Below are 14,242 nucleotides of genomic sequence, written 5' to 3'. Positions count from 1 at the left end.
TTAAGCAGTTGCCGATCATCTCGCCAGGTAGTTAGTCGTGGTCGTCCTGGCGATTTTCGGGGCCTCAAATGAGCCTTCTCTCGATGATGTTTGAAGATTTTCAGACCGCACTCTGCGATATTCCAAGGGAATCAGCATTGTTGGCTTGTTTGTTTCTCTCCGTCCTGCTCTGTACCTGTAGTAGACCGTCAGCCGACCCTGCCCCTCCCTTTTTGATGTTATGATCCTTGTCTGTCTTCACGTAAATTGGTCAAACGGCACATCAGTTCAAACGTTCAGTCTCTCCCGTTTTCATGGCACGGAGAAGACCATCCTATCATTCTGTCTTGTATTAAGTTGCAGAAAAAATAAAAACTCCCATTGTTCACCTATTTCAGCTGGTTCGTTCGCTAACGACACCTGGCGCCCTGCTGTGAAAAGTTGCGATGGACTTTGGTGAAGTGGCGCTCCACAGACATGTTCGCACCACAAATGAGACACGCACACACTTGTCATTCACATTTGTACATTTTTTGAATTCCTTGTGAAAATAGCTTATTCATTGCTTTTTATCGGGGATATTTTTGGGGCACTCATCGTCAAATCAGGCGTGCGCTGGCTAGCCGAATCTCTGATTTATAGTTTTCGGTGGCGTAGATTAAGCAGTTGCCGATCATCTCGCCAGGTAGTTAGTCCAAGGGAATCAGCATTGTTGGCTTGTTTGTTTCCAGCCTGTACAAGCACTCTTGGCGTATTGCCAGTTGCTTCGAACAAGGCATAGCCTAGGGAATTTCTGTGTCAAATTTGGTTGAAAATTATACAGCCAATTCTGAAGACGTAGACTTACTGCATACAGACTTTATGCAGGAAATGGACAACACAGCGAATATCTTGCCATTTATGGCGCCAAACAATTGTAAAACATGAATTTGTTTCACCTGGGTAACTTCGGCCTATCTGGATTTAGAAAAATGGACCGTGTGTACGACCTTAAACTGGATGAGAATGAGACGAGCACAGGACGAGACAGTATGTAGAATGCGTATTACTTGGTCCCACAAGTTTATGTCTAGATGGAGTTCGAGCTCAGCCTCCCAGGTAGCCCAACTCCTGTTTCAGAATTAGATAGGTCCCGAGATCCAGAATGTGGCAATAGATGGTCCCTCTTAGTGGTGTCTTGAACATTAGCAGGTCTTCCCACATGAGTTGAGGGGGAGGGGAAGGGAAGTTTTGGAAAGGGGCAAGAAAAACTTCTGATCTATAAAAGGGGGGCGCGAAAGAAAAAGTTTGGGAACCACTGCATTAGAGTATAAAGAACAACAGGGTTTTTGGTGAACTGAAAGATAAGAAGGGAGGAGTAAATTAGGGCAGCGGCGGAGGAGGAGTAGGAGCAGGATTGGGCTTCCAGCCTGCACAAGGGTAACTCAGGAGAGTTAACCCAGTAGTTTCTGTTACTTATTATCAGCCATGTGAATAGGTCAATATGAATTTCATATCTTTGCATCTGTTACAGCAGGGGTACCCAATACGTCCCCCCCCCCGTCAACGAAAATCACGGACAGGACCCCCCCTTATTTAGGTAGATCCTTTTGACTTGGTCATTTTAAATGTAGTGAACAAGTGCTGTTCACAACATGATTTTTAAATTTGCTTTTCTGTAATCCTCTCATTACCTGGGAAGAGTAAAAATATTGAAGCATTGACCACTATGAAAACCTTCATTCATGTAAATGAATTTTTGACAAATTAAGTTGTCTCTATTCTTTTCCTCTAGGGGTGAGAGACAGGAGAAGGAGCTCAGCGTCTGGTTTTGCACATACACAGAGTTTATCTAGTAAAGTAGTGATGCAATCCTCAAAGATCAGCAGGGCTTGTGACGGTGTAGAAGTACCCATGAAAGATAAGGTTTTGGAAGATTCATGACTTGTGTTTGAATGTTGTTTGTCTCTCTTTGTTGTCTTTGTCTTTGTGCGTGCTGTGTGCCTTCATTTGTGTGTACTCATTCATGCAAATGACTGTTCTTTCGTCTGCATTTGTGAATGTGTGAAGCTTACAGCAGGTCAAAGTGTATTGAAGAGACATGTCTTGTGTCATTATATTAGTGAAGGAAATGATTGCTCAAACAAAAGCCATATCTTAGGTTTATAAATTCGGCCTCAGTATAATGTAAGGAGATGTGTTTATGTTTAGTGTGCAAGTGCAAGTTCTGTGTAGGGTAAGCTAAACTCGCTAAGTGAATGGCATGCTGCTGTATGATATATTGTTTTCATTTACTTTCTTGCTCCAGTTATCCACTGCTTGCTTTTTTGACCAAGTCTACATATTGTAGCTAAGTACTGTGTCCTCAATCATTCAAATGTTTCACAATGTGCACCGCACTGGGGTACTGTTAACGCACTGTAATGCTTCATATGACAGTATACCATTTGCTTTTTACAGTAAATATATTTTATACAGATACATTCTGTACATATACCGTAACACACAAACACATGAATATATACAGTATATACAGTGGGTAAAATAAGTATTGAAGACGTCACCATTTTTTCTCAGTAAATATATTTCTAAAGGTGATATTGACATGAGATTCTCCCCAGATGTTGTTAACAACCCAAGTAATCCATACATACAAAGAAACCAAAACAAATAAGTTCAGAAATGAAGTTATTTGTAATAATGTGAAATCACACAGGGGGAAAATGTTGAACACGCTTACTGAAATGTATGTTATACTTCATACAAAAGCCTTTTTTGCAAAAAAATACTGATGGCATTGGTTTCAGAAGGATTTCTAAACTTCTGAATGTTCCAGTAAGCACTGTTGGGGCCATAATCCGGAAAATAGATCATCATCGTTTCACCATAAACTGGCCACGACCAGTTGCTCCTTGCAAGAGTTCTGACAGAGGGCTGAAAGGAATTATCAGAAGAGTTGTCCAAGATCCAAGGACTTGTGGAGAACTTTAGAAAGACCTGGAATTAACAGGTACAATTGTTTCAAAGAAAACAATGCCCTCAACCGCGCATGACTCCATTGCTGAAGAGAAAGCGTGTTGAAGCTCATTTTAAGTTTGCTGCACAACATTTGGACAAGCCTGTGGCATACTGGGAGAATATAGTCTGGTCAGATGAGAGCACATTACGAGCATTACATTACGAGCATTTAGCAGACGCTTTTATCCTAAGCGACTTACATTACATTACCACCCGGAAAGTTACAGAGGGGGGAGCATTTGAGGGTTCGGTGCCTTGCTCAGGTGCCTTGCTCAGGGGCACCTCGGCAGGGACACGAACCAGCAACCCTCCGGTTTCCAAGCGGAAGATCTACCACTGAGCCACTGCACAATTTAACTCTTTGGAAACCATAATACACATTACATTACATTACATTACAGTCATTTAGCAGAGGCTTTATCCAGAGCCACTTCCAATAAGTGTGTTCAACATAGGTAGGCAAAAGAACTTCAGGTCACAAGAAATCGTAACTGCGCATACACACCATGTTTGGAGGACAAATGGCACTGCATACCACCCCAAAAACACCATACCAACAGTAAAGTTTGAAGGTGGGAACGTCGTCGTGGTGTGGGTCTGATTTTCAGCATACGTACTGACGTACTGGCAAACTTCATGTAATTGAAGGAAGGATGAATGGAGAAATGTACTGAGACATTCTTGATAAAAATCTGCTGCCATCTACCAGGATAAAGAAGATGAAACAAGGTTTCAGAGAAACAAAATAAAGCTGCTAGAATGGCCCAGCCAATCACCTGACTTGAATCCAATTGAAAATCTATTGAAAGAACTAAAGATCAGAGTTCATACAAAAGGCCCACGGAATCTTCAAGATTTGAAGACTATTTGTGTGGAAGAATGGGCCAAAATCACACCTGAGCAATGAGCGACTAGTTTCTCCATACAGGAGGCGTCTTGAAGCTGTCATTACCAACAAAGGCTATTGTACGAAGAATTGAATATATTTCAGTAAGCGTGTTCAATACTTCCCTTTTTCATTTCACATCATTACACATAACTTAACTTCTGAATTTATTTGTTTTGGTTTCTTGTTTGTGTGGATTACTTGGGCTGTTACCAGCCTAGAGGTAACAAATGCTTGGACAAGTTGAAAGAATGCTGTCCTTGAAATTTGTGGGTTAGGGTAAGTGTGTTGGCATTAAAGGACAGATCCTGGTCAAAGATGAAACAACAGATCCTGGTCAAAGATGATTACGGTGGCGCTGGAGGCCAAGGCAACGTCATCCATGATGGCTATATCAATAGATAGTGTATTTCTAAGTTGTTTAGGGCCAAGCACAATAACCTCTTGTTTTGCCAGAGTTAAACTATAGAAAATTACAGGACATCCAGGACTTAGTGTCCAAGGCATGCTTGAAGTTTATTTAATTGACTTGACTGGACTAAGCGATGATGGCAAAACCAGACGATAGGTTTGAATAGATTCTTCACCACTGAACTTGTCTTACATCTGGAGTTGGTTGAGAGGGCTCAGTTGGAAATCGTTATGGCCAGAATTCTAGGCATCGGGCAGTTTTGTGATTAGACGTTTGAGGTCACTTCAGTCTCTGAGTTAGAGGGAATTTAACTTAAAGCAGCTTTTCATAAACACTATTTCTACCATATTTCAGCACACTCTGCGCTGTATATATTGTATTTTGAACTAGTGGGAGTGTTTTCAACTGACCTTTTTTCATCTAATTTTCTCCCACAGTGACTTTCATGGACTGCGGGGGAGGGAAGGTCTCATTTGAAGTGAGAAATTTGTCAGATTTCAGAGTGAACCAGGAGGGCGTGGTCTTCACAAAATATCCCATGACTAGCCTGACTGGAAAGAAAACAGCCACACTGGTTGTCTATGCCAAAGACTCACAGTCCAAGTGTGTCTGGAAGACCCGAGTTCACCTCCTCATCTATCCACATACAGGAATTAAACAGGTAAAAAAGATAAAACTAGAAGGACGCATTTCCTCAACAAAATGTGTGTGATTGCTGTCAGCTGTCATGTTGAGCAGCTGTATTGTTTTTGTTTCATTTTATGTCAAAAAATATGATTACATTTTTGTTTTTATGTAAGTCGTAATTGACAAGCTGTCAGAATAGTAAAGGTATATTCAGCTAGTCAATATACAGTATTCAGCATTTGGCAAATATTGTTTATTATTATTACTATTATTTTTATTTTTAATACAGTGTGGGAAAAGGGAAGGACTCATGTTTCTGTTTTGGTGATGGTTATTATTGTTTTTGCAATAACATGTTTAAAAAAGATATCTATATTGTTATATATACAGTGATAGATAGTTTATCATATCAGATTCCTGCCTTGAAGGTATTTCTGTCCTGCAAAGTGAATGCTTTGCCATGACAGGACTGCACATGCATTATGCATGCATATTGTTATTTGTTGTTGCATCAATTATTTGAATAATCGTGCCATTATCACTGCTTACAATTATATTTCTGGAAATTACATTATTTATGGAGGATGAGCTTTCCGAAGCATTTTATGGAAGGAGCAAACACACACCTACAAGCATGCAGGCGCACACACATGCACATATTTGATGTTGGATTAATGATGTACAAGGCCAAGACATGGGATACTAAGACAAAGGGAGTTAACAACCATCTGTTAGTTTGTTTCATATACAGGAGTGATAATCAGGCCCTCTGCATGTATTTCGACAACAGATGGAGCTTGATTGGCTCTTTAGCCAAACATAGCCCAAAAATAGCCATTTTCCATATGCTTTAGCTGCTATCAGCGTCACTCACTACAGACGGAGAATAGAAGAATCATAGAGTAAAAGACTGTCAACTATCCTTCATAAGGGAAACTTGAGGAACAGTCATGGCAGTTAACAGCCAGTTGACTGCAGTCTGAATACAAAATTTCAACATCTGTAAAGGAATCCCCTCTCAAATTTTACTGCTTGTATTTCTCTGGTTCACTTTTTGAACTAGCTACTGTATTGGTGGCAATTTGTTATCAGGCAGGGCAAAAGGTAATCCACAGGGCAATACAACAGGAGAAAAGTCAAGCCACGAAAGGGATAAAAACCTCAGGAAACTGTACAAGCAACTTATGAAACAGTTCTAAGAATTCAGGAACACGGGTAATCCAGAAAATCGACCAGGCGCAAAGACCGACTTCGTAAACAAGGAGGACAAGGAGCAAACCTGATGTCATAAACACAATAGAACACCACCGGGGCCCAAGGGATGTAGCAGGTTGGTCGAGAGAGACGTGACAGGAGGTGAGGGAGTAATATGAACAAAGGGGAACTAATCAAGAACAAGTCAAACCAATAAGGGAGGGGCAGACAATCAGGAGACAGGAAGTGAAAAAGAATTAGAACAGAGGGGAGAACAACATAAATCAGGAAACTGGACAATACAGGATCATCACAGAAAGATATTGGAAATGTTTTATTCAAAGCAATACAATAGTGCAGGGGGCTTCAACGTCAAACTGATGGCGAGATGGAGCAGGGACCCCTACTATATATATTGTAAAAAATATTGTATCAAACTGGGCCTAGTACCATGTATAAACATAGCTACCCTGTTATTGTGCATTCAATTCTAAGCTATTCAGTGATGTGCAGTGAGGTTCATGGCTGGGGACAGGCACTGACTCTTTCAAAGTCAGATTTACAAATATATAAATTCAACAAAGAGAAATGCGCTCTCTCAAATGTGACAAATTGTGGATGAATTTGCCCCAAATGATCTTAGTGCCATATAGATGATGTGTTTGAATTTCTGGAGCTCTAGCTCTTACCTTGTCCAAGATATGGACCTTTCACAGAAATGACCCAATTGGTCCATGGTTACACTGACATTTTTGTGACAAGGGTGATTTCTGCTAAAACCTGGGATTGAACCAGGGACATTTAGATCTTCAGTCTAACCCCCTCCCAACTGAGCTATTTCTGCTGTTTCTGTTTCAGTCATAGTGCTCAGGCGCTTTCCACTGCCAAAATATGGGCTTTTTACAAAAAGACCCATTTGGTCCATGGTTACGGATCCCAAATTTGACCAAACTTTTAATATGCCCCACACTTGCAGCAAATGATCATGGGGTCGTCTCAGGGGTGTCAAAGTAAAATACACAGAGGGCCATAAAACTACATTTGCTACAAGTCGAGGGCCGGACTGGTTCAATGTTTATGAAAACATATTGAAATGATTGCACATAGCCTATTGAACCAAGACCTCACACAGTGTATATTATTGAATCATTTAATGAATCAAGCAATATATTCTTATGGTTCTGTCAGTAATTTCAACAGAAACATTTTTCAACAGGCAAACAGCAACCAAGTAAATTTCCTTCAAAAACAAAATATGTTCCTTAACAAGATAACAACATAACAAGATAAATGCAGAAATGAAATTGCATGCATTATGAACCCAAAATGCATTATTGTACTGCTCTATGGTCCTCACCAATCACTGCTTTCAAATAGTAAAATGAGAAAATAGTAACAAATGTAAACATTTAACTGAATTAAAAACTGAAAATACGTTAACGCTCTGTGATGCTCACTTGTCTGAGGCTGAGCCTGAAACTTGGTGGTGTTTCATCTTTTGTACAATTTCATCAATGTTTGGGGTCAGGCTCTGAGCTGAGGAAATCCTCAGGATTGAATGAAGGTGTTCATCAGTAAGCCGGCTCCTATGTGATGTTTTGTTAAGCTTCATCAAAGAGAACAGTTGTTCACACAGGTATGTGCTGCCAAACATAGAGAGCGTCTGAGCCGCTTGGATGCGCAGCTGGGGCATTGTGTCGGGGATGAAACATGCAAACTCAGCAGCGCCCACTCTCTCATATTTTTCCTTCAGTGCGTCATCACACTGGAGCTCAATCAACTCCATTTGTAGGTTTGGTGGTGCGCTTTCCATGTCAACTGCAAAAGGATTGCTGAGACGTTCAAACCTGCTTTTTTGGGCTTCAAAGTCAGCAAATCGGCGTCGGAAGTCGGCGGCAAGTACGCTGAGTTTATCAGCAAACTGTGCACTCGGGAAAACAGCGGTTGAGAGCTTCTCTTTCATGGTCTGGCAGCTCGGAAAATGGCTCAAGTTTTCTTTCCGCATCTGCGTCTCCCACAGACTCAGCTTGAGTTTAAACGCCCTCACTGTACTGAACATGTCAGAGATGATGCGCCCCCGTCCCTGCAGCTGCAGGTTCATTACATTAAGATGGCTCGTGATGTCGCACAGAAACGCCACTTCACACTGGAACTTCTCATCTCGGAGCGCTGTAGTGTCTTTCCCTTTGCTTTCCATGAACTGACAGATCTCCTCACGCAGCTCGAAACACCTTTTCAGCACCTTTCCCTGGCTTAGCCATCGCACCTCTGTGTGATAAGGCAAGTCACCATACTCTGTATTTAACTCGCCCAGAAATGCCTTGAACTGGCGGTGATTTAAACCTCTGGCTCTAATGAAGTTAACTGCTCGTGTTATGGTGCTCATTACATCTTCCATTTTCAATGCTTTGCCACGCAACGACTCCTGGTGTATTATGCAGTGATAAGCTGTCAGCTCACCGGTGAGGTTTTCCTCCCGCATTCCTCTCACGGATCCTTGCCACCAATCCACTCTTGTGCCCGCACATCGCGGGTGCTCCGTCTGTAGTCAGTCCCACAAGTTTATCCCAACGCAGCCCCATTTCATTTACACATCTGGATACCTCTTCATACAGATCTTGTCCTGTAGTTGTGCCATGCATTGGACGTAATCCCAAAAACTCCTCAGTTATGCACAGGCTGGAGTCCACGCCGCGGATGAAAATCGACAGCTGGGCAATGTCAGATGTGTCTGTGCTCTCATCCACAGCAAGGGAATATGCGATGAAATCTTTTCCCTTTCCCACAAGCTGTTGTTTTAGATTGGCGGAAAGCTGGTCTACACGTTCAGCAATGGTGTTTCTGCTCAGGCTCACGTTTAAAAATAGTTGCCTTTTGTCCGGGCACACGGCGTCACAAACTTTAAGCATACAGTTTTTAATAAACTCTCCCTCGGTAAATGGCCGGGCTGATTTTGCGACGTCTTCTGCCACAATAAAACTGGCCTTGACCGCAGCCTCGCTTTGTGATTTGGCTGTTGTGAACAGAGCCTGCCGGGACTTGAGACCTCTTTTTAATTCTTCTACCTTCTGTAGTTTTTGTTCTGTGTCCATATTCTTGTATTTGTCTTTGTCTTTGTGTTTCTGAGACGTTTCATAGTGCCTTCTTAGATTATATTCTTTCATTACAGCGACACTTTCTCCACACAGAAGACACACGGGTTTGCCTTTTACCTCCGTGAACATGTATTCTGCCTCCAACCTTTCTTGAAACCCCCTGTTCTCAGCGTCCACCTTTCGTTTAGCCATTTTTGTGGAGAGGGGTACCTGCAACTGTTTTGATTGCTGATGAATGATGAAGCGCTGAATAATGCTGCAGTGTGTTCGCGGGCTTTCGCTCGCGGTGCATTGTGGGGAATGTAGTGTTACGCTGGTGCGTGCAAAACACCAGCGGGCAGCCGCGGGCCGGTTCTAATAGTAATTAAAAATCATCCCGGGGGCCATAGATAATTCATTTGCGGGCCGCATCTGGCCCGCGGGCCTTGAGTTTGACATATGTGTCTCAGATGATGCGGTTGAAATTCTACAGCTCTCACTTTTTCCTTGTCGAAGATATGGGACAAAAATGACCCAATTGGTCCATGGTTACTATGAAGTGCCATATAGATGACCTCCGCGGAACGTCCCCCTGTTGAAGACCCCTTCAATAGTGTATACAAAGGCTGCAACTATTGGCAAGTATGAAACAAGGATTACTAACCATGATTCCTATCCATGGGAAAGACAAGAGGATTCTAGATAATCTTTGGCCAATCACACTCCTTAACACTAAATACAAATTACAAAGTGCAGTTGCAACCAGATTTTAAAATCTCTCTCTCACAAATAAGTGAGAAGAGTAAGTGTAAGAGCTCATAGGGAAGTGGTATCTTTCCTTCTTATGTTGGTCTTCTCTTCTCTTGTCACTTGGTGCCGCCATTTCCTCCCATCTGGTTTGGTCTTTTCTGTTTCTGCTCTCGCTTTCCAGTTATCCCACCTGTTCCTCATCACTTAGTATTGTTTCTATGTGATGTTTCTCAGATGCCAGGTTTTCCCACCGTTTCTTTTAGCCTACTCCTCTGCACGCTCTGTAATTTCATGTTTAATGCTCTTTGTAGTTGTCCTTGTCAGCCAGTTTCATCTTTGTCTTCAAGTTCCAAGGTTTGCTTCCTCGTTCATCGTTGCATGTTCCCTGCCTTTCACCACCTCCTCTAGCTCGCCACCTCAGAGGGACCTTGACTAAGAGCGGCAATGGCCTATATTGGATCAGAGGGACTTGCGTTAATGACCGTTGAGAACTCAATGCAGAAGGCTCTCACACACACACACACACACACACACACACAGTTCAATAAAGTACATATTAAATACTACTACCATGGGTTTGGGGTTGGTGTAGCCATAGGAAACTCCAACTGTTGGCCATTCTGATTCATCCCCTGTTAACCAATGCTTGTAAATGCTTGGACCTTGACATTTTTGGTGGGACATGTCCTCTAGTCCTACTTGAACAGGACAATAAGAAATACCAGCATAAAACAATTTTTCTTCCATTCATACAAAACACTTGTTTTTATAGTTTTGTTTCGAAATAATATAATATTACTTTCTCATAATGATATCTTGATTTTTTGAATGAAGACCATGACTCCTGTTTATATGATGTATGAAAATAAAGGTAAAGGTAAAGGTAGTATATTTTGATCCCCGAGGGGAAATTATATTTAAAATGTATGTGAAGCTGGACAAAATTGCACTTGATTTATTTTCGGATAAATATCCCTGATGATTGGTGTTTTATATTTCAGTCATTTGAAAAAAAAAAGGTAAAGTAACTTTGCAATGTTAAGTAATCATTTCTAAAATTCCTGTATCTGTTACTGAGAAATGATAAGCACTGATATTTGATTCTTCCCTGGGTCAAGCGCCACACTTCATCATAGTTTCATCAAAATGCCAACAAAATATTTTGAGAAATCCAGCCGGTAATTAAACGAGCACAGGTAGTATAAGGTAAAAGAACAGTCTCCAAGGTTGCCTGCAGCAGGTGCTTTCTGGGAGGGTGGCATGAATCACAAGCCATTCCTTTCCCCATTAGCCACTAGTCATAGCCATTTTCCCTAGTATAGCTGCTGGTCATGCAAACATTTGCTTCAAAGGACATACAGTGTTATGGTTATTATTATTGAGGTTAGTAATCAGATGGGCTATAATAAACGATAGCATTAATTGAGCCACTGGAACAAGGACAGAAATTACCAGTCACAAATCTTTCTCTCTCTCTCTCTCTGGCGCAATAACCAAAGCTTTTTATTCTGTTTCTGCAGGTGGAGCCTGGTGATACAACACTGACTCAGCAGGTAGCAGAGATCTTCTTTCCATGGCGCAGCATGGTTGTCAGGGGTGATGGCACTCTGAGGCGAGTGAAGAGGGACTGGGTCATTCCACCCATCAATGTCCCTGAGAACTCACGTGGACAATTCCCTGAAGAACTAGTCAGAGTAAGACACACAGACTATCATACACAACATTGTACCTTTATACATTCATACATACAGTGGACCCTCATTTATACAACATTGCTTGGAATCCTGAGTAATTCATTGCATAAGCTGAAAACAGAGAAATTCTGTACGCAACGAGTCAGATTTTTTAAAACTGTGTGCACGCTTATTTGAATGTAGTTTTCCCTGTATAAATCACAACTGACGTGAAAAGGTTTGCATGATAAAAAACCTATACCCCGTCCCACTACACTCCCACTATTTACTATTAATGCTCAATGTAAATTAATTGATGCATATTGAAATGAGCGATCTTGCACTTCCCAAGAAAAAAGTGAGTTAATTAAGTTTATTACTGTTCTGTTACCTCTTTACAAGATGCAGTATAACTTCTTTCAGGTTGTGTGCATGTGGAGGATCTGAATTATGGTGCACATGTCTTTAGATTCAGGAGTTTGTATTTTCTCCCAATCTAACACAGCAGCATTTCAGCAGATTTGTGCGCTCCAACCACAGGCGTTTCAGGGATTGGAGGCGAAGTGAGGAGCGGATAAGGGGAGCAGAGTTTTAACTGAGACAGAGTGTTTCGCTGGGGTTTCCCCCTTTTCTCCTTTCTTCCCCTTTATCCTCTCTTGTATCGCCGCAACACCTTTTATGTTCAGGATATGTTATGTGACTGTCGGACTGATGTCATCATGCAAAAACTGCACCTATAATGTCATTGTTCTAACAGCATTGATGTCATCTTAATCTCCAGGGCTATATCGCATGTAATCATAACTGGCTGTGCTTTGATCATAACTGGCTGTGCTTTGTCATTGTTGCTTTTTCCTTTTTACTTCATTCACTAGTGTATCACATATCCTCATTTCCATGAATACATTTTTTCTTTTCTTTGTCTACTTTTCTTCTTCCCCTGTCTGTGTATAAAAACAATCTCCAAATTGTTGTATTTCCGCATTCTCATTGTTATGTCAAATCCTTGCTTCCGTATGTACAGAGATACTGCAGCAAGGGAACACTTGGCCTGAAATGATCAGTTTTGGGTTGTTATAATATTGCAAAGGCAAAACTGTAGTTATGAAGTCCTTTGAGTGCCTGGTGCTGTCCCACCTGAAATCCCTCACCGACCCCCTCCTGGACCCCCTGCAGTTCGCCTACAGAGCCAACAGGTCTGTAGACAATGCGGTCAACATGGCCCTTCACTTCACCCTCCAGCACCTGGACTCCGCAGGAACCTACGCCAGGATCCTGTTTGTGGACTTCAGCTCTGCCTTTAACACCACCATCCCGTCACTGCTGCAGGACAAGCTCTCCCAGCTTCACGTGCCCGACTCCACCTGCAGGTGGATCACAGACCTCCTGACTGACAGGAGGCAGCACGTGAAGCAGGGGAAACACGTCTCGGATTCACGCACCATCAGCACCAGTTCCCCTCTGCTCTTCTCCTTTTACACCAACGACTGCACCTCCAGTCATCAGTCGGTCCAGCTCCTGAAGTTTGCGGGTGACACCACCCTCATTGGACTCATCTCTGATGGGGACGAGTCCGCCTACAGGCAGGAGATTGATCATCTGGTGACAGGGTGCAGGCAGAACAACCTGGAGCTTAATGCTCTGAATACAAAGGAGAGGTTGTGGATATCCGTGTCAGGAGCTGCGCAAGCGCTATGTTTTGTTATGTGTTTCTCCTCTCCCCTGTTTTCCTTTGTTTTCTCCCTACATGTGTTGTTGTCGTTCCTGTCTGGGCGTGGTTACCTGACCCCTGTTCCCGCCATCTCACTCAACACACATGAGGCTCATCTTCCATCCAGGATTCATCAGCTGCAGTATTTAAACCCCAAATCATCCCACCATGCTTTGCCAGATAGTTCAGAGTTCTGCGTCGCTCTGTACGGTACTTGTGGAGGTTCTGTATATGTGCTTTGCACCTTTTTTGGATCGTCAGTCTTTTTTGTCATTTGTGCCTGTGTCTCTTCCTGGACCTTGTAAATCCATTCACTCGCTTCTCCCTGGAATCGATCTCCGTGTCTCCATCCACCACGCCGGCTTCCCCGTCCTCACCTGCCGCTACCGATTCCGTGTGTTCCATGGACGCTTCGGATTCCGCTCTCTTGTGTTTTTAATTTCTGTGCTGACCGGATTTATAATAAACCTGTTTCATATTTTGATCACAACGTGTCCGCATCTGTGGGTCCACCTGTTCTAACTAAGGATTGCAAGATCCTAACAGAACTATCTGGCCAGCATGGACCCAGCAGACGCAACTCCAGAAATTCCCCCGATTTTTCAGGCTGTCGCCAGCCACAAAGTGCAGCTCGGTCAACACCAACATCAGCTGAACAATCTTACTGATACCTGCTAGGGACTGGGGCGGCAGATGGCCCGAACTCATCAACCAGATCACCTGGAGAGAGAGGCCATGGAGAAGTACATCCGCAAGTCTCTCGCGGCTGGAATTATTCGTCCATCGTCTTCTCAACTTGGTGCTGGGTTCTTTTTTGTTGCGAAGAAGGATGGTTCCCTCCGGCCCTGTATTGATTCGTAATGCCTACCATCTGGTGAGCCTCCGGGAGGGAGATGAGTGGAAGACGGCATTCAACACTGCATTGGGCCATTTTGAATA

At 42.7% G+C, this 14,242-nt stretch overlaps 1 protein-coding gene and 1 pseudogene across 1 annotated transcript in view; one reads left to right on the top strand and one right to left on the bottom strand.

Annotated features, from left to right (window-relative positions):
- Window positions 1-14,242, top strand: part of LOC142991426 (cadherin-2-like) — a 65,253-nt gene that overhangs the window by 12,613 nt on the left and 38,398 nt on the right. Inside the window, exons 3-4 of the mRNA XM_076141558.1 lie at window positions 4,712-4,935; window positions 11,440-11,613. Of these exons, the coding sequence (XP_075997673.1) occupies window positions 4,712-4,935; window positions 11,440-11,613 (398 nt within the window). The remainder of the gene's footprint in view (window positions 1-4,711; window positions 4,936-11,439; window positions 11,614-14,242) is intronic.
- LOC142991427 (general transcription factor II-I repeat domain-containing protein 2-like) lies at window positions 7,451-9,382 on the bottom strand (annotated as a pseudogene).

Source organism: Genypterus blacodes, unplaced genomic scaffold (assembly GCF_046128005.1).
Source record: "Genypterus blacodes isolate CSIRO-AG114 ecotype Tasmania unplaced genomic scaffold, CSIRO-AGI_Gbla_v1 ptg000019l_1, whole genome shotgun sequence".
Classification (NCBI taxonomy): domain Eukaryota; kingdom Metazoa; phylum Chordata; class Actinopteri; order Ophidiiformes; family Ophidiidae; genus Genypterus; species Genypterus blacodes.
The sequence above is the reverse complement of the archived record's forward strand: the minus strand, read 5'-3'. Positions and strand labels throughout refer to the sequence as shown.